Raw genomic sequence first — 23,421 nt, forward strand, 5'->3', positions numbered from 1 at the left:
GATAAGAAACAGTATTCAGTGTTCCGTGTTGGGATTTAAATATCACTCAATTTTCCATAACGTAATATAAACATAACATGCAGGTGATTTTAAGAATAATGATACTTAATGACGTCCTTACACCGATTTCACGATGGTAAATAGTAAACCAAAACACATTGTGGTTCAATCAACAACGTTTTTATGTCAGTTAAATTATTAGTATTGTTTATCCATGAATATATTCACTTACCTCCCTTTGCTGCGTAACAAGATAACATATTCGAACAAAGTGATCGCTTGCCTCGCTGCATACGCTCAATCACGTGACAACACACGGGCAGAGTTCAACATCAAAACTGTGCTCAACACGACAGGTAAGACGGTGTCTACACATAGCTGTAGTTGGATTGAATAATATTGATAAACTTCAAAGAGGGGTTCTAGTACACGTTTGTAGGGGAATTTGAATGAATATTCGTCCACGTAGCCAGTGAAAGGTATATGCAGTGATGTACTCCCCACCCTCAATGTGACAGAGACGCGAATAGAAATACCATGAATACATTGACAGGTCCTATATATGCAATGTCGAAAGTGCGACATTAGTTGAGTACAAAATCTTTATTGCTATCAGTTATGTTTGTATTTGAATGTGATATCGAGTCATAATGACATATATTAATGACAACAACTATCTTACTTTCTGTTTTGCTTAAAATGTGTAAAGGAATTCGCCTGAAGTACCTTCAGGTCTTCTCCGCGAACAGGAACTAGTAGATATTACATCAGTCATATTGAACAGGTAAAACACCCTTTAAAATACTATTCACATTGACTGTCAGGATACAGAATCTTTTAACATGGGTGTCAGTCAAACGCGGAAGTGAGCACTACACAAGGGAGATAATTGTGAGGCATGTTTACCAAGTTTGGTATTTTATAGATCTTCAGTGATCTGGTCTGTTGTGGGCAGTTCTTTCATTTCTGTATCGGGGCGTGTAATTAGTTTCTTATTGAATCCATGATATAGTGAAAACCATTAAATTTCAGTTGAACAAAATTGTGCCGAATTTGAACAATCCTGGGAAATTGTACTGTGTAGAACAGTTCATCTTAAACTTACATTATTATGGAGAACTTATAAAAAAATAAGCAATGAATTTACACTTATTTTTTGTCAAATGATTTTCTTTCATAACACACATGTATGCGTGAAATAAGTACGACAATATTTAGTTTAGGTCACATTGACAATGTTATTTAATACGAAAGTCATTGCAGAGGAATTAAGTTGAGACGAACACATATGTACGTCCATGTATCGGAGATGTGATTTTCATGTAAGAGAGCCAATGGCCTTGAACCAATAAGTGACTATCTAAATATCTAAATCAAATAATTTTGGTGCAAAGGTTTCATATTTATTGGGTGTACAATTGGTAATCAAATCTAATATATATACATATATGTATTACTTTGAATTGGTTACTTGTCCCGACCCGTGAAGATCCGGGATAGAATAGGTCTTCAGCAACCCATACTTACCGTAAAAGGCGAGTATGCTTGTCGTGAAAGGCGACTAACGGGATCAGGTGGTCAGGCTCGCTGACTTGGCTGATGCATGTCATCGGATTCCAATTGCGTGGATCAATGCTGATGATGTCAATCACTGGATTGTCTGGTCCAGACTCGATTATTTACAGACCGCCATCTTATTGGTGGAATATTGCTGAGTACGCGTAAAACAACCAACCGACCAACCAACCAACCAACCAACTTTCCCCAAGTGACTGATTGCTTTCCCCTTGCCGGGCAGGGGTAACAGCATCGAAGAACAGTGTAACCTGTTTTGCCAGGTCATCATCATCTGTTGGAAGTGTTACCTGAAAGAGAATTCTAGGACCTACGTGAATAAAGTGGCTTAACTGAACTCGAATTTTATACAGACCGCCATCATATAGCTGGACTATTGTTGAGTGTGGCGTTAAACATCAATCAAACTTGTGAAGACCAAAGTGGTAAATATCTATGACATGCACCACTTCGGACTTACCTCACCAATTAAGCTGACACCGTGACATAACCGAAATACTGTTTAAGACAGCGTTAAACCAAACTCATTTACTCACGCTCACTAAAATGATGATTGCATGCTCCCTTTCAAAGGCATCCTAGAATAAGACACGTTGTTACATTCCACAATGCCTGTTTAACATTGACATAGCGTCAGCAAACACAATCCTTGTAAAGCGTCAGCAAACACAATCCTTGTAAAAATGTATTTTTGAAAGACACCTTGACTCTTCTGGGAATATGTATTGTCATATATCAAATTTTATCAGTTTAAGGTAACAACGCAATAAATAATGGCCTCAAAGGAAGCAAGAGGAGACAACTCCGGGTTTGTTGACAACTGGCAGAGTGGGAAATCTCTGGTGGAATGTAATCTCCACATGTTGACCTCCGAGGACTCCTATGACGTCAGCTTCCGGGTTGGGAAAGAAGAGAAGCTAGTCCGAGCTCACCGATATGTACTGATGAGTCGGAGTTGTGTGTTCCACGCCATGTTGTGTGGCCCTCTGGCGGAGAAAGAGGAAATTAAAATATCTGACGTGGAGGGTGAAATATTTTCTGAAATGTTGAGGTATATATATTTGAAGCGATTAGTTTACCATAACGATGTGTCTAATTGGCAGTTAAGAACATTCACAGATTGCCGTAGACAATGTCTTACCTGTCTATGTCACTGTCCGTCTAGGCACGGGTGTGCATCTCTTTGCTTTGTTCACGAGGATTTGTCAAGGAGAGAATTTCCGAGCACTCTAACATTTTCCAATCCCCCAATCTAAATTATCAGAAACAACGTTTCTTATGTATTCGTGCTATTAAATGTGATATATGGTCTCTTATTATCTAATTTATTATTATGTACATCAGATATTCACAGAGACACTGTCAGTGCATTATGAGTTTTTCAGTAATTTAACGCCATCACCCCCCACCTTGCTTCTGTGTCCTCATAATGCAAGAAAGAGACTATACATTCAAGGGGAACCATTTTGAGAACTGAATATGAATGAAGTGACTGTATCAAAATGGTTTGTGATCCTACGCTCAATAGGGACTGTCGGGTAGCCTAGTGGTTAAAGCGTTCGCTCGTCACGCCGAAGACCCGGGTTCGATTCCCGACATGGGTACAATGAGTGAAGCCCATTTCTGGTGTCCCCCGCCGTGATATTGCTGGAATATTGCTAAAAGCGGCGTAAAAGCACACTAACTCACTCACTCACTTACTACAACACTCAACAGCATATCTAATGCAAAATCACCAGAAGAGTAGGAATAATAAAATATCTTCGTAAGGTTTTCAACAAGTCAAACCATATTAAAATTGTTTTGGCTTTTATAAATCTGATTAGATTTCGGGCTCTCTGTAAAAGATGTTATAAACTGAACCCAAGTAACAGTTCATATGATAAAACGTCAATAGAAACGTTGTCATTTATCATGTATTTGCGCAAGCTGATGATACAGAGTACTTTTGACAAAAACGATGTGGATTCTCAATAAGGTAGGATGTGAGTGAGTTACGTGGCATTTATCGAGCCTACTTTACCATTGCCTCGGTTTATGAGCAGGGCCTAAACGAGAAACGTTTACGTATTTGATAAATAGTTTGGCCAACCATTATTGTAAGGCAAATAAAAATGTTAAATCCAGATTCCTGCAGACATGATAAATGCTGAAACTGACAATGCCCGTGTAGCATCATAATTATGATTCATTTTGGATTAAGTTTTCATTCAAATTGCTACTTGAATCAATCTACCACTAACTAGCTCTCGTTTTATGATAATTACCTATCATTTGCAGGTACCTGTACACAGACACATCAACGCTGACTGCTGAGAATGTGACAGGTGTGTTGTACCTGGCAAAGAAGTACGCCGTGGGGGGTCTTGAGCGTCTGTGTGTGACTTACCTGGAATCCTCCCTGACAGCAGAGAACGCCTGTGTCATCCTGGAACAAGCCCACGTGTTTGATGAGGAGAAACTCTTTGACAGGGCTCTGAAGGTCATTGTTCAAAATGGAGATGTTGCATTTGAAAGCCATGGCTTCAAAGATCTGTGTAAAACGTGTTTCAAAAGCGTTGTTATTTCAGAGGACGTTCTTGCAAAACCTGAAACCGTTTTCAAAGCTGCCGTCTTATGGGCTGAACAAATGTGCAACCGACAAGGAAGGGAGATAACCCCGGAAAACAAACGACTCGTCTTAGGGGATTCTGTATATGATATTGATTTCACAAAAATGGATCCTAAAGTGTTTGCGAAAAGTGTTGTACCATCTGGAATATTGTCGGGTGACGAGACCACGAAGTTATTCTGTTTCTTGACCGTATCTGAAGGCGATGTCGCTCCATTTAAGATGAAACCAAAGCAACAGAGGCTTTTGGAAATTTCCTTATATGGCACTGATGTGTTAAGAAAGGAACATGGCCAGTATTCCGTCTTTATAATCAAATGTGACAGTGACATACGTCTTGTTGGGCTTGTGGCTTATGGATCAGGCGACTGCGTTTATAACATAAAACTAGAGGATGATGAGATAGGCTATTTTGATCCCTTAAAATCAGTAATGGCGGCTGGCAAGTCAGCGTCAGGAGAACTTGTGACATTACAACTTAAAGAATCATGTCTCCTTAAACGGAATGTACAATATCGTGTTAACATAACAATGGTATCGGGTGAAACAGTCATGCAAGGTTGCACACCATTGAATCATGTCGTGGCTGGTAACTGCCACATTTCTGTTAAAAGATCTAGTCTAAACAAGAACAAATACGGTCTTATATCAAGGCTGATTCTGAAGGAAATATAACTTTATCGGACTTCATGCGTGTGAACCTATCATGTATTTGTTCACTTCATGACTTTGGTGTGGTGGTCAACCATATTCAAAATCCTGGAACTGCCTCGCTGTAAGGATATTCGTACATGAATTCAAAACGTCAACGCCATAAAATAGTAATCACTCTCGGTTATCTTTCGAAACAGATTCCCACGGGCGTAAAAGGCAAGATAGTAATGAAACGTATATGAAGGGATCACGGGAAATCAGGGATGACACAAGGTGTTTGTGAAAAGGGTAAGCATGCCCTGCCGTACCGGTAGTATCACCAACCACTCAGACACTTTTCATGAAAAAAGTAAGTGTTAAGAAATTAGAAAGTGTTTAGAAATCATGCTTTTAGAACCACATTCTACAGTCGGAGTGGGCCTATTCTTTATATGCACCAACAGTGAATACACAACGGAAAATATATGTGTGACCAGCCGAGCTTTGATTACACTGAACCTTTGTCATGTGACAGCCTCCGTGGTCTAGTGGTAGAGCGTCCGCCCGGAGAGCGGAAGGTCCGGGGTTCGATCCCCGGCCGCGTCATACCAAAAGACGTTAAAAAATGGTACTTGTTGTTACCCTGTCTGGCGAACGGCATTAAGGGGCTAAAACAAGGACTGGTCGGCTCGGAGTCAGTATACTGTGTCTGAGTGGGGTATTCTATCTAAACTGCGGTATGGTATCTCAGTGGGCTGATAAATCGGCATCAGTCCGGACTAGTACAAGCAGCCACACACACGTGCATGCACGTCGCTATATAAGTGCAATAATCTTGGACGCGACATTAAACGCAAATTCACCTCACCTCACCTCACCTTTGTCGTGTTGAGGGCAATCGACGTTGCATTGGATACAGTGCTGAAACTTAATGGAAGACCCCCAAACTGCAGCTATATACATCCCTTATATATTCTCATAGTGCTTTGTACTTTGTTCTAATAAAAATACGAATATGCTTGTCCTAAGAGGCGACTAACGGGATCGGGTGGTCAAGCTCGCTGACTTGGTTGATGCATGTCATCGTATCCCAATTGCTTAGATCGATGTTCATGGTGTCAATCACTGGATTGTCTGGGCCAGACTCGATTATTTACAGACCGCCGTCATATAGCTGGAATATTGCTGAGTGCGGCGTTAAACAACAAAGCAGCCAACCAACCAACAAACCATTTCTGTCAAACCTCACTTGTTACTCACTCGTCTTTGGTGTCAGTTACATGTCTGGTGGTGCAAAGGTATGCATTACATTACGACCCGTGAAGATTCCGGGGTAGAATAGGTCCTCAGCAACCCATGCTTGCCGTAAAGGGCGACTATGCTTGTCGTAAAAAGCGACTAACGGGATCGGGTGGTCAGACTCGCTGACATGGTCGATGCATGTCATCAATCCAAAATGCGTGGATCGATGCTCATGATATCAATCACTGGATTGTCTGGTCCAGACTCGATTATTTACAGATCGCCGTCATATAGCTGGAATATTGCTGAGTGCGGCGTTAAACAACATACCAACCAACCAACCCTTACATTACACATCTTCCAATTCATGTACATATTTGAGTACATTTTATGTTTGGGTTGAATGGGTGTTTTCTTCTGATTTTGTTGAAAACGCTTTGTGAAATGTTATGTGTTGGAGATACCGCTTGACTGGGCATGTATGAGTATGAGTATGCAATAACACTATCTATAATGGTTGTGTGTTAGTATGCTTGATAATGGTTGGAAAGAAATATGTAGTTTCACAACTGTTCGTTTCACTCCCGTAGAGCGAGACTGTTGTATGTTTAGATATGGCATTGCATGTGTAAGGGTGATGTACGTGTACTTTTGTGGGATTGTATGCCGCTGTTAGCATGAGTGACTGAGTGAGTTTGGTTTTACGCCGCTTTTAGCAATATTCCAGCAATATCACGGCGGGGGACACCAGAAATGGGCTTCACACATTGTACCCATGTCGGGAATCGAACCCGGGTCTTCGGCGTGACGAGCGAACGCTTTAACCACTAGGCTACTCGAGCATGACGTTAGGGGCCATCAATCATGGGCTTCACAAAGTGTAAAAGGATTGTGGGGTTATACGTTTTACCATCCGAAATATGGTAGGTATATATAATTAATATATATATATGGTCATTTAATATAGACAGGCCATTTAAACAATATATATATATATATATTTACATCATCACACTACCACCACCACCAAAACTGTTCACTTCCTGTATGCAGTTTCGTGCATAACGAACGTAAAACGTGGCTCGTCACTGAACCAAAGTTGTCTCCATCGTAGTTGTGTCCACACCCTGTGACCTTGACACCAATGACATCGCAACCGATGATGCAGGTCCGTCAAAATGAAACATCGTATTGGTCGTTTAGCGTCTATACCTTCAGCACGTAAACGGTTCATCGTTGTCTGGGCTGACTTGGTGATTCTCTCAAGTGCGTTACGTAGCCATATGAATCTGTCCTGAGTTCGAGTAGTAATACGTGGTCGGCCGAATCTGGGAAGGTCCCGTGTTGCCCCATGTGTCTGATAATGGTTCCACAACTGGGTTCTCCTGTTTGCAGGCAGCCGATGGCGGTGTTGCGTTTGGATTCCGTCAGTCGTGGCATGTTTTCTCTGTTCACTTGCTGTGAGATGGAATGCAAATGAAAACCCAACGATTTTACAGCCAAACAAGTAATGTTGCACGTGCATGTCATGTGGGTGTGTTTCGGCGTCAGACTCTCATGTGGTTGTGTTTATGCGATTTCTCTATCGTTTCACCAAACTTCTGCAGTACCTCTTTCTTTCGACATAAATCAATCACATCCATCCAGAAATGACCAATTCAATTTTGGTCTTAATTTTGTATGGATGTCGGCAACACTCTTGTCAGATGTTTACGATTTTTTGTATGGATGTCGGCAACACTCTTGTCAGATATTTACGATTTTTTGTATGGATGACGGCAACACTCTTGTCAGATATTTACGATTTTTTGTATGGATTTCGGCAACACTCTTGTCAGATATTTACGATTTTACGACTATAGATATCGTGTACTTGGACATAAGTGACGACATTATTGGCAGTATTATGTTTTATTATCCACGTTGTGGTGATACAGGTGGTAAGATACTAAAATCCGTACGTCACACGTGTGTCGAAAAAGGTTGACCTCGTTTTATTCGTTTTGATTGGATAATCGTGACCTCTGTCATACCGGGACTACTTTTTTCATTCATAAAATATTCGCGAGACGTCACTCAGTTTGCAACTACAAGGCAGAACTGAAGCAATCTCATGAGAGCGATAGATATTTACAAACACTTTATTAAACCAAACAAGATAGTCACACGCATCAAATTCAATTCGGTTTGCATTCTATAAAAGTTATGCATACAGCTTCTACAGACATCATGTAATCGAGCTTTATCCATTAACAATGTACGACTACTGATCAATAGATCGAGGGTCCCCAGGAGCGTGACGCACCCGACCACTTTCGCAACTTTCAATTTGATTTAACGTAAAAGGATAAGCATTGTGATATGAAGTCAGTTTAAACTATCTGGACAGATATCTAGACTTGCTTGGGATGGTACGGTTGTGCCATCAGTGTCCCCTTCGAAGTGTATTTTGTGGCACTGTTTCGGGAGGTGCTTGTTCACAACTGCACGACCAGGTCACTCAAAGTGAACATTTCCGATACAAATCATGCGAAAACTCCGTAGAACTGTGCCTGACTTCTGATTATGTGGCCCAAATTTATCCCAAATGTGAACAATAACATTCCCTATCTCCAGCATAAACCGCTGTGAGGAGATCACGGTTGTCTTTTCTTATTCCGGTGTTGTCCTTGCCCTTCGTTCAAAGCTGTCACTAACATGCAAGCAGATTTGTTTTAGTTGGTTTTCACGTCTTCAGTATAGGGTCGTACAGTTAACATGAACGTCTTTGGCGAACACTCTGATTTCCATCTTCCAAAATGGTACGGACATGATATGAATTCAGCTGATAGATCAAGGAAACCGAACCACTTTGATTGCACAGCTGGGACCCCGGCAGTGCGAGTGACCGACTGTTCGTCCGATATTCAAAGCGCGGCGGTAATGTGATTTTTCAAATTTTCTTACAGGTGTCCTGCGTACTAACAACATGGCGCTTGAATTACCCTAAGTTGAAGAAATTCTTCCAAAAGGATCTTGTGCGTCGGTGCTGTTATGTTTGCAAACACAAATGCAGGCCCATGTTGTTAATACGTGTGCATAGAAATGTCAACAATGTCAATATTTGGGCATATATCAATATTCATGCGCAACCAGATTTGCAACCGGTTTCAGTTTGGTCTGTCAACGAACGAAAGTTTCGTAAAAATTGTATTTAACGAGAATCAGTGTAGTATTCTGTATATATGAGTTTATATTATTTACTTCGATGGTGGTTAATACATATGGAAGAACAGTCAAAGCAGTCATCTACGTTGACACATGTGTTACTCATATACCGTCGAAAAACAAATCCACAATTTCCAGTCTACCGGTTCAGGCTGAAAAGGAAGGGTGTGCACGGAGTAGGTCACAGGGTTGAGGACAGGACGTGCGACGGTTAAAGTAAGAATTAAAGCAATCAGTACTGTCGAAAAAGATGTTGATGTTGTTACCCTTTTATGCCATTTGACATTTACATGCACTAATGTATCTAGATTAACTATTAGCCTGAATTTATTAAAGAAAAACTCCTTGCAACAATGTATTTTTTGTAACAGGCAAAATCTTCTTTTTAACAGCCTGAAGCATACATATTTTTGTGCAAAATGTTTCGGGGGCAATATATCTTTTTCGATAAAGTCCCTAATTATGTTGATGCGTCAGGCCAAATACCCGAGTTTGGTTCCCCGCATGGGTACAATGTGTGAAGCCTATTTCTAGTGTCGTTCACTGTAATATTGCTGGATTATTGTTGTCGTGGCGTAAAACCATGCTTTCTCATCCACTCATCCAACACAATTGAATAAACTGCCACCCTGTAAATCTAAGGGACTCTGCTAACACATGTAAATATACCTTAACACATGTAAAGATACAGCCCTATTTAAACAGGTGTGAAATTCTATGCGGTGGTATTGTATTTTATTCATAGCCATAGAGCGAACGAGGCGTACTGCTTTCCCAAATGTAAAAATGTAATGGGTATACCAACTCGTATCTGTGTCGGAAGGTCAAGGCAGAAACCCAACAGAGGTTAAGATTCACGAGACATCAGGCATTGTGCACCTGGGCTCATCCCGACGAACAAAGTGGGTATTTACACTTTGCAGTCACAGTTTTGCAGTCACATCAAACGAGTTTATTAATCATTGAATATACCTGTGAATGTAAATGGTTTCTGATTTTAGTAGGGTGTTGTAATGTTATGTGTTGAAGAATGGATACTCATTCACGTCCATTCAACAGTGTAAAACAAGCGTGACGTATTGTTATACACCCGACTACAGCTACCTTCAACACAGATGAGTGATGGGTTCGTGTTTCTTCTCTCGATATTAAAGCAGATATTATGGTCATAAGGATCTATGTTTTTCATAACCCTTCACCACATTAGAAGAAAACATTATTCGGATGTTGTGCAAGTACACGAACAGGGGTATGGGTATATTTCATTGTGGTTGTTTTTGTCAACGGTTTCAGCTTACCTGACTGAATATAAAGTGAGTTAATATCATGACCTACTTGTCCAGCGCCGGCTGTGAATCTTGTCCCGAGGAATCCACTGGACCATTGAAGCTGTAACTACAGACTGTACAGATGCTTGCCCCACGAATGAATACAGTGTTCAAGAGGAACGAATCCTATTTCAATTTGTCCCCCATGACTAAGGCATTTTCTTTCAAACTGTAATGGACCGCCTCCGCGTGGATGAGCGTCCACCCGGAGAGCGGAAGGTAGGGGCTCGATACCCGACCGCATCATACCAAGAGACGTAAAAAGAGACAACAAGGGACTACAACAAGGACTGGTCGGCTCGGAGTCAGTTATGTGTATAGGATAAAACACGTCCGAGGGTTGTTATGATATGTAAAACCCGCACTACGAGGGATTTTCCTAGGGAAAGGGTTATATATATCACTAACAACCCGAGGGGAAGTGTTTTATCTAACTTATGAACCGAAAAAAGAAACTTTATACAATATTTATCAACATTTTTATGTTTCAAACATACTTTCAATGAACATTAGGAAACGGGCGTAAAATGCTGGCATACGGATCTTGAAAAGGACATCTTAAAAACATTGTGATTGATCAGCGCCTCTGTAGCCTTGTGGTACACTAACTGGGCTACAGATACAAAGGTTAAAAATATTTGTCATTTCATTACATGTTACAATCTGAACCGAAGTTGTATAAATATAATACCCAGGAAATTATATAAAATCCGTCATACCCTGTTCTGCCATATTATAACACATTATATAGAAAATATGACTTGAATATCCTATAAAATCCCAGGGACATTACAACGTCCCTGTCTATGAGATTTAACCCGACCAGAGAACAATAGGATGACGTCACTGGGTGTTTTATAAATTCCTGTTAAACTGCGGCATGGTGTGTGGTGTGCTAGCACTACACACACACACACACACACACACACACACAAATCAACAAACATGCACGTCGCTGTATTAGTGCCATAATTTTGAACGCGAGGTTAAACCTCATTCCTCCTCACCTCAAAATGTAACGTGAGTTGGTATATTTCTTAGAACTCCGTAGACTGAGGTACCACATACGCATTTGGCACATGTTGATGTTGTTACCCTGTTATGCCATTTGGCATTCACATGCACCAGTGTATCTAGATTTACTCCATTTACCACACATAAATTGTGTCTCATTCTACAGTCTACAATTGAATGATTTGAACCTTACGTGTATTGCAGGAACGAATTGTTCACCTCATCTATGTGGTAGTCTAGTAGTTAAAGCATTCACTCTTCATGACAAAGGCCCGGGTTCAATTCCCCACATGAGTGCATTGTGAGAAGACCATTTCTGGTTTCCCACATTTTGATATTGCTGGAATAATTCTAAAATTTGCAAAACAATACTCACTCACATTCACGCATCGCTTTTTAAATCATTTTTCAGATGCAGTATCGAGGCATTCCTAAAGTGTCTTTGGCAGTCATGGTGCTTCTTCTATATACCGTGGAAGGACTGCAAGCTCAACCCGAATCCAATATAAGTATGCATCGAATCATCCACATGTATTATCATCTTTCTGTTTCATAAAACGCCTCAATAAAGCCTTATGATGTAGGTCTAATGAAGAAATAAACGACGATTTGGAGTTGGTTATCGTACAATAAAACACTGCAGGGGCTTCTCGTGGTTTATTCTCCCTTCAGTGTTTTATTGTACGATACACAACGACCACGAGTCGTTTAATTCTTATATGAGATATCAACATTATGTACAGCCTCTTTGATGATAAAATGTACAAGCTTTTAAAATATTTACCCGTATTCAAATAATCATGACTCCCTATATAGATAATGTCGGACAAGTCCATTTTATGCACAGGTGGGTATTTCCCGCATATTCTCACAATTCTCACGTCAATTACCTGTACCTTTTCTCCCAATACCGAGTGTCAAATCTCTCCTGGTGTTGGATCCGATCGTTCGGCCATCGCGTTTATCTGCGTTGCGACCGGTCCCTTATTAGAAAATATGATTATGTGGCTGGAATAGTGCTCTCACTCATTCAACTCTGCATCCTGCATATTTCAGAACACAGTAAAGTTTTGATTCTTGGAGCCGGGGCGTCAGGTTTGGCAGCTGCAAAGACTCTAAGCGAAAACAACATCAACGACTTCATCCTCTTGGAAGGCTCGGACAGAATCGGTGGCAGAGTCATGTCCATTAGATTTGGGGGAACCACTGTAGAAGCTGGGGCAAACTGGATGGCTATCCGGGAAGGCAATCCGTTATGGGATGTCATCCAGAAGTTCAATGTGTCTGGGAAATCGTCAGACTATGATAGTGTAGTCATAAAAACATATGACGGCGTTGACGCCACTGACTCCGAGGGTGAGTTGGCTTGGGATAAACTGGCAAAAGCTAAGATCAAATCAGTAAACGTCTTCAGGAGAATTCGAGACCAAAAGACACATGACATGTCCCTTCGCACATGCCTTGATATCGGAAACTGGCATCCTAAAACGCCAGTGGAAAAAACTGTGGAAATTTTGGACTTCGACTTTGAATATGGAATAAGCCCTGACGTTACTTCGTGTTATTTTAGGGGCATTTCAGACCGAGTCGATAGCAGTTTCTATGTCCGTGATGACAGAGGGTATGAGTTCATACTTAAGAAATACGTGGAGAACGTGCTTGAAGAGAACGACCAACGTATTCGTCTGAACGAAACCGTTAAAACGATCAACTACACTGACACCAACGTGTCTGTAACTACCGCAAGCGGGAAGATCTTCACGGCTGACTTCGTGATTGTTACTTTCAGTATCGGAGTATTGAAGAGCGGTTCTGTGACTTTCATTCCTCCACTACCTGACTGGAAGATGGACAACCTGTTCCGAATCAGACTGGAGAACTACGTCAGCGTGTACCTTAAGTTTCCTGAGACATCGGCAAGATTCTGGGATAACGCTGAATTCATCCTCTACGCAGACAAAAAACGTGGCGTGTATCCTGTTTGGCAGAACTTAGAGGCTGAAGGACTGTTCCCGGTTGGAACCAACATTCTCCAGATGGTGACCCAGGGAGAAGAGGCGAACAGGATAAGTCAACTCACTGACAGTGATGTTAAGGAGGAGGTGATGGCGATATTGCGGAGAGTCTACGGTAATGTAGCCGAACCTGAGGATGTTTTCATTTCGGACTGGAAGAACAATCCATTGTACAAGGGATGTTTCTGCAACATGGAAACAGGAACTCTTAGTCCCAAAGTATTTGATGCTATAAGAGCACCAGTCGGGAGGATTTACTTCGCTGGGGAAGCGTTTGGTTGGAATGTGTCTTGTTATGTTACTGGTGCTGTTGAAAGCGGAATCCAAACGGCTACTAAGGTAACTGAATGTTCGAAAGGAACGTGCGAGGTTTATGATCCGAGAGAGCCAGGTCCGATTACCGAGTCCCCGACGGTTGCAGCATGTCCATCGGGTGGGTTTCGACAGGACGGAGACATAAGAAGAATGGCCGTGCTTGTGGGCATCGTGGGGCTTATTGTTTCATGTACATAGTAACTGTAGGATGGGTGGATACAGGTGGCCTGAAGACGTTCACATACCATCATTCTACCATATGGAAACAGCTATCATTCAACATATATATTCTGAATACTTGTTGTGAATGACTTAGTTGATATTTCGAATGCATGTTAGTATTATATGCAGAACCGCAAAAGAAACGTCACCCCAAGTAACATTGCATGAAAAGTTGTCATTTGAATATTTGGGTATTTTTTGTCAAAGTTTCTAAAATTTAACATTATCTTGTCCGGATATTGCTACCACATGCCCACTATTGACAAGAAATCAGCGACGCCAAGTCCTTGGACGATTGCAAGCTACATAAATCGCCCGGCAAGAAGCCAATGCATTTCAAATCCACGTGAGGACTCCAGCAACGATACGAGACCACCAACACTACAGATGACCGACCATGTAGTGGAAGACCAAAGGTCACCACCCGACGTCAGGATCGTCAGATTGTGCGACAGCATCTTCAAGATCGCTTTGTTATGACCGCAGAAACAAACTGCTCGAGAGACCATGGGGACACACCAGCGACACATTAGTGAGGACACTGTCCGTCGATGATTGACGAACAGACACCTCCACTGTCACAGGCCACACCGAGGACCGATTCTGACATTACGTCATCGCCGGGACCGTTTGCAGTGGGCAACACAGCACCAGCATTGGCGCCACCAGCAGTGGAGAAGAGTCCTCTTCTTAGATGAGAGTCGTTACTGTATCTCAATAGCAGATGGGAGAGAGAGAGAGTCTGGCGAGGCCGTGGGGAACGTTATTCGGATGCTTGTGCTGTTGAGAGACTCGTTGTCTTGTCCGAGCATCATTGTGTGGGGTGGAATTAGTCTTCCACAGAGGGTCGTCACTGTGGTCTTCCAGAACATCGGTCCAGGGAGAGGCAATGGTGTCACAGCAGCTCGCCACATTGATCAAGTCTTGAGGCCACACGCCATACATCATTTGGCACGTCGCCGCAACCACGAGTTTCAGCATGATAACGCCCGTGCTCACACTGCGAGAGCAGCAAGAGACTTCATCAGCAGAATGGCATCGCAACCATGCAGTGGCCTGCCCTCAGCCCCGATTTAAATCCCATTAAGCACATGTGGGACGAGATTCAAAGACGGTTGAATGACGTCCGACCAAGGCCGACAACTGCAGCTGAACTCCGTCAGGCGTTCCTTAGAGTGTGGGCTCAAATGCCTATGCCCTTCATCAGCCGCCTCATCCATTCCAGGTATCGACGTTGCATGGCAGTCATCAATGCACATGGCGGACACACGAAATACTAACTTATGATGCCATTTTCTCAGGGACTAGTGATGTGTTTCACTTTAAGAACATTTGACACTTTAATTTCAACCTTGATGATCAGTTTTGCCAAGTTTCATCTTTTTAATATGTCTCAAAGTATGTTTACAGTGTTTGGACAAATAAGGTTTCTCATATATCTATCCATGGTGACGTTTCTTTTGCGGTTGAGTATATTATATTAGGTTTAGATGCAGTGCACACTGGCTGTACATGGTAGAAACTAGTAGAAAACTACACATCCCTCGCGAAGGAAGATTTTGCAAACTATGTCAATTTGGCCGAGTCTCATTTCCTGCTAGTGTGCCCTGCATATGCATATACTCACCTACGCCATCTCTATATTCCTTCAAAATATTATCTACAAATATCCCTAAGTTTAATATTCTTGTATCTACAACTAACACAAAGCTCATTATTAATATCGCTAAATATCTGTATCACAGTAAAGAAGTAAGAACACGTATTTTATCATTGTGACTTTTGCCATAAATATGTCATACATTTTGTACAAAGGGCCTGTAGCCTGTATAGTACTGAATAAAGAATTCAACATAAGAATGGTATCAAAAGTGTTCACAAAATAGAGATCGCTGATGCTGCGTTTTACAATATTCGTATAAATGCGGTAATCGAGGTGTTTGTTTGTTGTTTTAACGCCGCACTCAGCAATATTCTAGATATATGACGGCGGTTTGTAAATAATCGAGTCTGGACCAGACAATCCAGTGATTGACATCATCAGCATCGATCAACGCAGTCGGGATACGATGACATGCATCAACCAAGTCAGCGAGTCTGACCACCCGATCCCGTTAGTCGCCTCTTACGACAAGCATAGTCACCTCTTACGGCAAGCATTGGTTGCTGAAGACCTATTCTGACCCCGATCTTCACGGGTCTAATTAGACGTGAGGTGAAATGTGGTTTAACGTCGCGTCCAAGATTATTTCATATATATACATGCATGTACGTGTGTGTGTTTGTGTGGCTGCTTGTACTAGTCCGGACTGATGACGATTTATAGTGCTAGACAGATACCATGCCGCAGTTTAACATGAATATCCCACTCAGACACAGTATACCTTCCGTCTCCGGGCGGACGCTCTACCACTAGACCACTTAGGCGGTCGGGTCTAATTAGAGTGGTGCAATATTTATCTATATATCTATATCTTCACCTATATCTATATCTATATCAGAGTCTATTAAAAAAGTCAGTGCACTCATGTCCAGTTTTTGTCACAGTTGAAAGTAATGAATAAGGAACGAGCTCTGTTCTTGAATTCATTAATCAGTGTTGGAAACGGGCAGAAAAGTTGGTGTTTCCGAAGCACTCTGTTCCCGGAGGATAACGAAGGTGTCAAGCGCTGAGACGGAGGTTGGAGTACACCATAGGGAGATAACTCTAAGCAAGGTCACTATCAAATATTACCGTTATACGACCTCTACAATCGGAAACAAAGTTACAACATCAACTGCTCCAAAATACCGTATGTTATCAATCATGCACGGAGTACACGGATAAGGGTTGTTCTATATTCTATATTCCATATGCATATCTTACAGATACAGATACCGGATGTTATATATTGAGAGTCTCTGGGACATTGGTATTAAGTTTTCGTGAGAAAAGGTGGCAGGAGAACATTGATCTTCAGTCACTTGCGTGAGTCGCAAATTCAGATCAGTGCAACATTCTATGTAGCTGAAAACCTCCTTAATCACAAGATGTCCATTCTCCATAGTTGGTTCGGTCCACGAGTCAATGACCCGGGTTCGATTCCCACATGGGTACACTGTGTGAAACCCATTTCTTGTGCCCCTCACTCTGAATATTGCTGAAAGTGGCGTAAAACCATGATCACTCACTCATTAACCACAATGTAATAAACTGCCATACCTTGAATTGACACATGTAACGAGACCAAGAACAAACAACCAGGGCCGTTGATACAGGTGTGGAGGACATTTCCGAATTTGACGCATCAGTGACAAAAATGATGCCTGATACTTTTCCTTATTTTAACTAGTATCATACGGTCCCCTGTTTCTTTTTCAGGTGAAGCCTCTGCATGTGTTTGTGACGGATGTCACTGGTGGGACAGGACAAGCTCACCTTTTCGTGAACACCTGGTACCATCACTAATTGATGGTGATTTATAGAAACATACTCATGATATCGTCGGACTCAAACAATCGACTCTGGTTTTTCACAGATTTCTTATGAATATGGTGGTTTTTTTGTCGCTTTTATAAACAGTTAAATTATATTTTTCTGTTGCCACACGGGGGCACAGGTGGCCCAGTCGTCTAAGGCGCCGCGATTCGCGATGCAGAGTTGCGTCCCTTGGGCACGCCAGAAACCTATGATTGTGGGTTCGAATCCCGGTTCGCCCCGATTATGTTTCTAGGTTTGTTAGCACCATACCCGTGCTCCTGGGTTTCACCGAAGTGGTAAACGTCTGAGACCTGCATCACTTCGGGCTTTCCTCCCACATCAAGCTGACACGCCGTGATATAACTGGAATATTGTTAAAAGCGGAAAAATACTCCAGTTGCTGGAACATTCAGCGCCCGGCCCGGTTAGCGCAAACCAACAGGTAAGGCTTGGTTTTAGTTCTCCCGCCATTTCGCCCAACATAGGGAGAATCCCCGATGCTCACAACGAGGCCGACGGTGACGCGGCTTGGCCAGCCAATCACATCGCAGGATACGGGGATTCCCTATCCTTCCGTGCGGATGGAATAGACGCGCACGTCAAACAAAAGGTGAGGGAAAAAATCTGGCGTGGCAAGTATGTCGACTTCGGCACAATACTACCAAACACCGAGGGAAGTCACGAGGACGGTACGATTACCATGGCGTACGACTCCTCAGGTAAGGTAATTTTTAAACCAATAAAGCAGCAACCAAAGCGCCTGTCCCTGGCAAACTGGACTTCAGCTTTCCACATTTTCATGTGTATATATGTTAGAAGGCACTCCGAGGTCCGCACAACCCAGGGGTTGCTGTCCTACATGGAAACCATAAGAACGGCGGCACTTCGATTCGGGGGGGGGGGGGGGGGGGGGGGGGGACGCCTGGTCAACCTACGACCAACAATTCCGACACAGAATGTCAAGGGACCCCTCACGACGCTGGGACAGCATCAACGGGGAGTTGTGGCTGAAGTACATGGTCACACAGCCGGTACGACAACCAGAATCAGGCGGACGGGGCGCAATGACACACGTACAGGGAGACATCGCCAGTCAGGTATGCTGGGATTTCAATAAATTTGGCTGTAGCAGGGTCAACTGTAAGTACACTCACAAATGCGGTAAGTGTGGCAAACATTCCCATAGCTCTAGGACCTGCTTTCGAGGGAATGGGGTCCAACCGACCCCATACAAGCCCAATCAGCCTTTCCCTAACAGAAAACCAGCCGTCAAGGCAGGTAAATTCAATGGCCCCTTCCCCCGTGAATCTCAATGAAATGGCACCCTGGTTACGCCAATATGCTAGGGTCAATTACAAAGATGCAAATTATTTATGGGTAGGTTTTAGATTTGGCTTTAGGCTCGAGTTCCAGGGAAGCCGCACGGGTCGCCTGGCACGAAACTTGCGATCAGCCACGCACCAAGACACGGCAGGCTACGTGAAACAAAAACTACAAAAGGAAGTCGACCTTGGCAGGATGGCGGGCCCCTTCAAGGACACCCCCCCCCCAGACAACCTCCAAGTATCCCCAATAGGCCTGGTGCCCAAGAAGCAGCCAGGATATGGTCAGCACCTGGGTAAGCATGCAGAGGAATTCCGTCTAATTCACTATCTATCCTATCCCAGGGGTAAATCTATAAATGACTTCATAGACACAGAGGCCTGCTCCGTCGTGTACGCCAGATTTGATGAAGCTACCCATATGGTTCAACAACTGGGAAAGGGAGCACTACTAGCAAAATTCGACATTCAGTCGGCCTTTAGAATTATACCAGTCCACCCATCCGATTTCGAGCTGCTAGGCATCAGATTCGAAGGTGAGTTCTATTTCGATAAATGCTTACCATTTGGCTGCTCCATATCTTGCGCCATATTTGAAACGTTTAGTACCTTCTTGCAAAGGTGCATGCAATCGCACCTTCCAAAGTGTCAGATCATGCATTACCTGGATGACTTCCTAACGGGGGGCACAGCAGGCACCAGCCACTGCTCAGACAACCTCAACGGATGCGTGAATACACTAGAACAGCTTGGGGTCCCTATTGCGCACGACAAGACGGTAGGCCCCACAACCAAACTGACATTCCTAGGGCTGGAAATCGACACCATTGCAATGCAGATCAGAATCCCAGAGTCCAAGATCAAGGAGGCAACAAGGGAAATCCAAGACATCCTGTCAACAGGTAACATAAAGGTCACAAAAAGGTCCCTTCAGTCCCTCATAGGCAAGCTTAACTTTATGTGCAGGGCTATACCAATGGCAAGGGCATTCAGCCGCAGGCTAATCGATCTGCTTAGCAAAGGTAAGCAATCATTTCACCACATTAGGATTACCAGCTGGGTCAAGGAAGACCTACAAATGTGGTTAACATTTCTTACGAGTTATAACGGCATTTCAGTGTTTCAGGACCAACTGTGGGTGGACAGCGATTTCCCCCAGCTGTTTTCAGACGCAGCGGGTGGCGCCGGCTTTGGGGCCTACATGCAGGGCAAATGGTTTAACGGCGCATGGCCACCCCAGTGGGTGACGGATGGAACCACACGGGACTTGACGCTCCTGGAGCTGTTCCCCATCACACTGGCCATCCAAATCTGGGGCAAGCAACTCGCAAACAAAAAGGTCCTCTTTTACTGCGACAACCAAGCCGTCGTAACAATAATCAACAAGCAGTCAACCAAGGCCCCCAGAGTGATGAGCCTACTCCGTCGCCTAATCCTGCAGTGCCTCCGATATAATATTATGTTTAAGGCAAAGTATGTATGTTCCACTGCTGACACTATTGCCGATGCTCTCTCGAGGTTTCAGCTCAAACGCTTCCGAGAGGCAGCACCAGCCGCGGACCAGAACCCAACACCTATCCCGTGCAACATATGGCGGATCTGAGGCAGGAAGCCGGCAGACTCCTACAACAATCTCTGTCTACAAATACATGGGCCACTTACCAAACAGGCATCAATGCCTTGCACCAGTTCCGGTCCGCACACCAGCTACAAGAGGTGTGGCCAGTCCCGCTGGATCAGGTCGTAAACTTTATTGCTTATCTGTCGGTCACTCACCACTCCCCTAACACAGTCAAGACTTACATTGCAGCGCTGTCTTCACACCACAAATTCCACGGGCTCACCGACTGTACAAACCATTTCCTGGTAGGCAAGATTTTAACAGGCTTACACAAATCAGCGGGCCGACCAGACACCAGAAAACCGATCACTGCAGACCTGCTGCAGGTAGTAACCAACAATCTGCCTCACGTATGCTCATCAGCATATGAAGCCAGGCTGTTCAAGGCAGTCTACTGCACAGCCTTCTTCGGTTTCTTTAGGGTTAGCGAACTGGTCCAAACTGGACCCTCAAAAACAGGTTGCGCCATCCAGAATTTAAGCTTCTCGTGCAACCCCCAGCAGCTTCCAATCCATTTACCACACTCAAAGTCTGATCAGTACAGGATGGGGACAACAGTTACAATGTCATCTATACCAGGTAATCCGCTATGTCCGGTAGTCGCCATCAAGCACTACCTGGAGGCGCGCCCCTCCGGCCCACAACATGCATTCGTTCACTTCGACCATTCCCCCGTTACAAGGTACCAATTCCAGGCACTCCTAAAAAAGGCCTTAGCACACAGCAACATAAACACGGCCCGCTATTCTTCGCACTCCTTCCGCATTGGGGCAGCCACATCAGCAGCCATGAACGGGGTGCCCGAACACCTCATACAACAATACGGCAGGTGGAAATCAGATTGCTACAATGCTTACATACGCTTACCAACAAATTCAATGTTGCACAATTAATTCCAATAGCCTTTCATGGTACTTACTACACTTCTTATTGTTTACAGTTTGGATGGTGGGATCCAGCTACATGGCCAGGGCACGGCAGTACTTGCTCCTGAAGGGCACCAGTCCGAACCAACCGAGGATGCTATGGCTGGCACGAGGGGGGATGAGGTGGAAGTAGCTGGACACCATTCTAGATGCACAGGTCAAGGCGACACGGCGCAGCCCCAGAGCCCTCATCATTCACCTGGGCTCCAACGACCTGTGCTCGGTCAAGGGCAGCCAACTCTACCTTGACATGGTGGCATCAATCCTTCGGATACAACTCCAGCTTCCTGACACCAAGATCATCGTATCATCAATGCTGCCCAGGCGCTACTGGCACGATGCCAGGGACCCACTAAAGATCGAGGGGATGCGGAAGAATATCAACCGCCGACTGGCCAACCTAGTCAAAGAGCTCGGCGGTACAATGGTGCCACATCCCCAGATCCTGGCATCAGACAAGACATGGTACGCCTGGGAGGGCGTCCACCTCAGTGACAAAGGACTGTGTGTGTTTACGGACAATTTGTTGCATGCCCTGGCGCTTGTTTTGCGCCAGTAAGGATATTATCTCCACAGGTTAGTGTTTCTTTTCAGTACATAGGCAAGCCGGGCAACAATGCTATCTCCGCGTATCGCGTGGCCGTGCGTGTGGGGTAGCACTCTGGTGCTTTGTGGCGGGGTTCTTGTGGGCTACACTGCTAGTAACAAATTAACTTGCTTCTAAATTAATACTCGTGCTTAAGGCTACCTGCTTTTCAGCGGGAACCTTTCCGGGGTTACCTGCTTCTCAGTGGGAACCTTGTCTTTCCCGACTTTTCAGCCGGGGAATCGTAAAATAACATACGTTGGGGCAAACAATTGCCACGTATATGGGCCCGGCGGCGGAAGTCGTCTTGTCAAGCGGTAGCTGACAGTTGGGTCCGCGGCGGGAGCCGCATAATGGTTTTGCTAATGGGGCCAGACAGTGGGATCTGCTTTGGCCGGCTACCTGGGGCCGGGCAGCGGTAGTCTGACTTAAGCCAGCAACGTGGAGCTGCTTTTGGCAGCGTGGGAGTTGCCAAGCAATGGTAGCGTTTAAATATGCTACCGTGGGGGCCGGACAGCGGTAGCAGTCTCAGGCCAGCAGCGCTAGCTGAAATCGCCGTTGGCCACGCGCGTGGCCATGGCAACGGTAGCATTTTGGTATACACAATTAGCAGCTAAGTAGCCCACTAGTACCTGCACACCCTCGGCCATTTAACCCAATCTCATCTTCTGTTTTTATTATAGGCACGGGCATCCACGGCTCGGTGGCCCGTGCCTCTCCTTGGCATATCACGGGATAAGAAACGAAGTTATGCTCAAGACACACGACATATTATGCTCCTACATATGGGTATATACCGATGAACCTTACGTGGATTGCAGGAACGAATTGTCCACTTAGTCATTCACTGGGGTAGTCCATTAGTTACAGCATTCGCTCTTCATAATGAAGGCCCGGGTTCAATTTGTCCTCGTGGGTGCATTGTGAGAAGCCCATTTTTGTGTTGTCCTCCGTCTTGATGGTGCTAAAATTGGCAAAATCACACTCACCCATACGTTCATTTAGTGAGTGAGTGAGTATGGTTTGACGTCGCTTTTAGCAATATTCCAGCAATATTACGGCGGGGGACACCAGAAATAGGCTTTACACATTGTACCCAAGTGGGGAATCGAACCCGGGTCTTCGGCGTGTTTAAGTATAAAGATGGAAATATTAATGTCAGTAGCTGATCGGTAATCATACAATCATTTCAAAACGATATAGAAAACAATTTAAAAACATTATTCATTAGTTACAAACTGTGTCCCGGCATACATATACATGTATAGCATAGTAATGAGAAGATATGATGTACGTCTAGTGTCCTATAAGTCATGTTAAGCTTCATTTAATTCCTTTTAGTAA

General features: G+C 43.9%; 2 protein-coding genes and 1 pseudogene across 2 annotated transcripts; all 3 read left to right on the forward strand.

Moving 5' to 3' along the window:
* The first annotated feature begins 267 nt into the window (after nucleotides 1-267).
* LOC139480068 (BTB/POZ domain-containing protein 6-like) lies at nucleotides 268-5,317 on the forward strand. Its single transcript, XM_071263048.1, has 3 exons — nucleotides 268-356; nucleotides 2,325-2,626; nucleotides 3,856-5,317. The coding sequence occupies exons 2-3, from the start codon at nucleotides 2,349-2,351 to the stop codon at nucleotides 4,859-4,861; spliced, it is 1,284 nt and encodes a 427-aa protein (XP_071119149.1). The 5' UTR covers nucleotides 268-356; nucleotides 2,325-2,348; the 3' UTR covers nucleotides 4,862-5,317.
* A 3,438-nt stretch (nucleotides 5,318-8,755) lies between these two features.
* Nucleotides 8,756-14,356, forward strand: LOC139480000 (uncharacterized). Its single transcript, XM_071262968.1, has 3 exons — nucleotides 8,756-8,980; nucleotides 12,023-12,119; nucleotides 12,667-14,356. The coding sequence occupies exons 1-3, from the start codon at nucleotides 8,819-8,821 to the stop codon at nucleotides 14,136-14,138; spliced, it is 1,731 nt and encodes a 576-aa protein (XP_071119069.1). The 5' UTR covers nucleotides 8,756-8,818; the 3' UTR covers nucleotides 14,139-14,356.
* Nucleotides 14,357-20,564: 6,208 nt separating this feature from the next.
* LOC139480192 (uncharacterized) lies at nucleotides 20,565-22,050 on the forward strand (annotated as a pseudogene).
* Nucleotides 22,051-23,421: the final 1,371 nt, after the last annotated feature.

The sequence above is a fragment of the Haliotis cracherodii genome, unplaced genomic scaffold, assembly GCF_022045235.1.
Source record: "Haliotis cracherodii isolate W230 unplaced genomic scaffold, xgHalCrac1.p SCAF_4, whole genome shotgun sequence".
Classification (NCBI taxonomy): Eukaryota; Metazoa; Mollusca; class Gastropoda; order Lepetellida; family Haliotidae; genus Haliotis; species Haliotis cracherodii.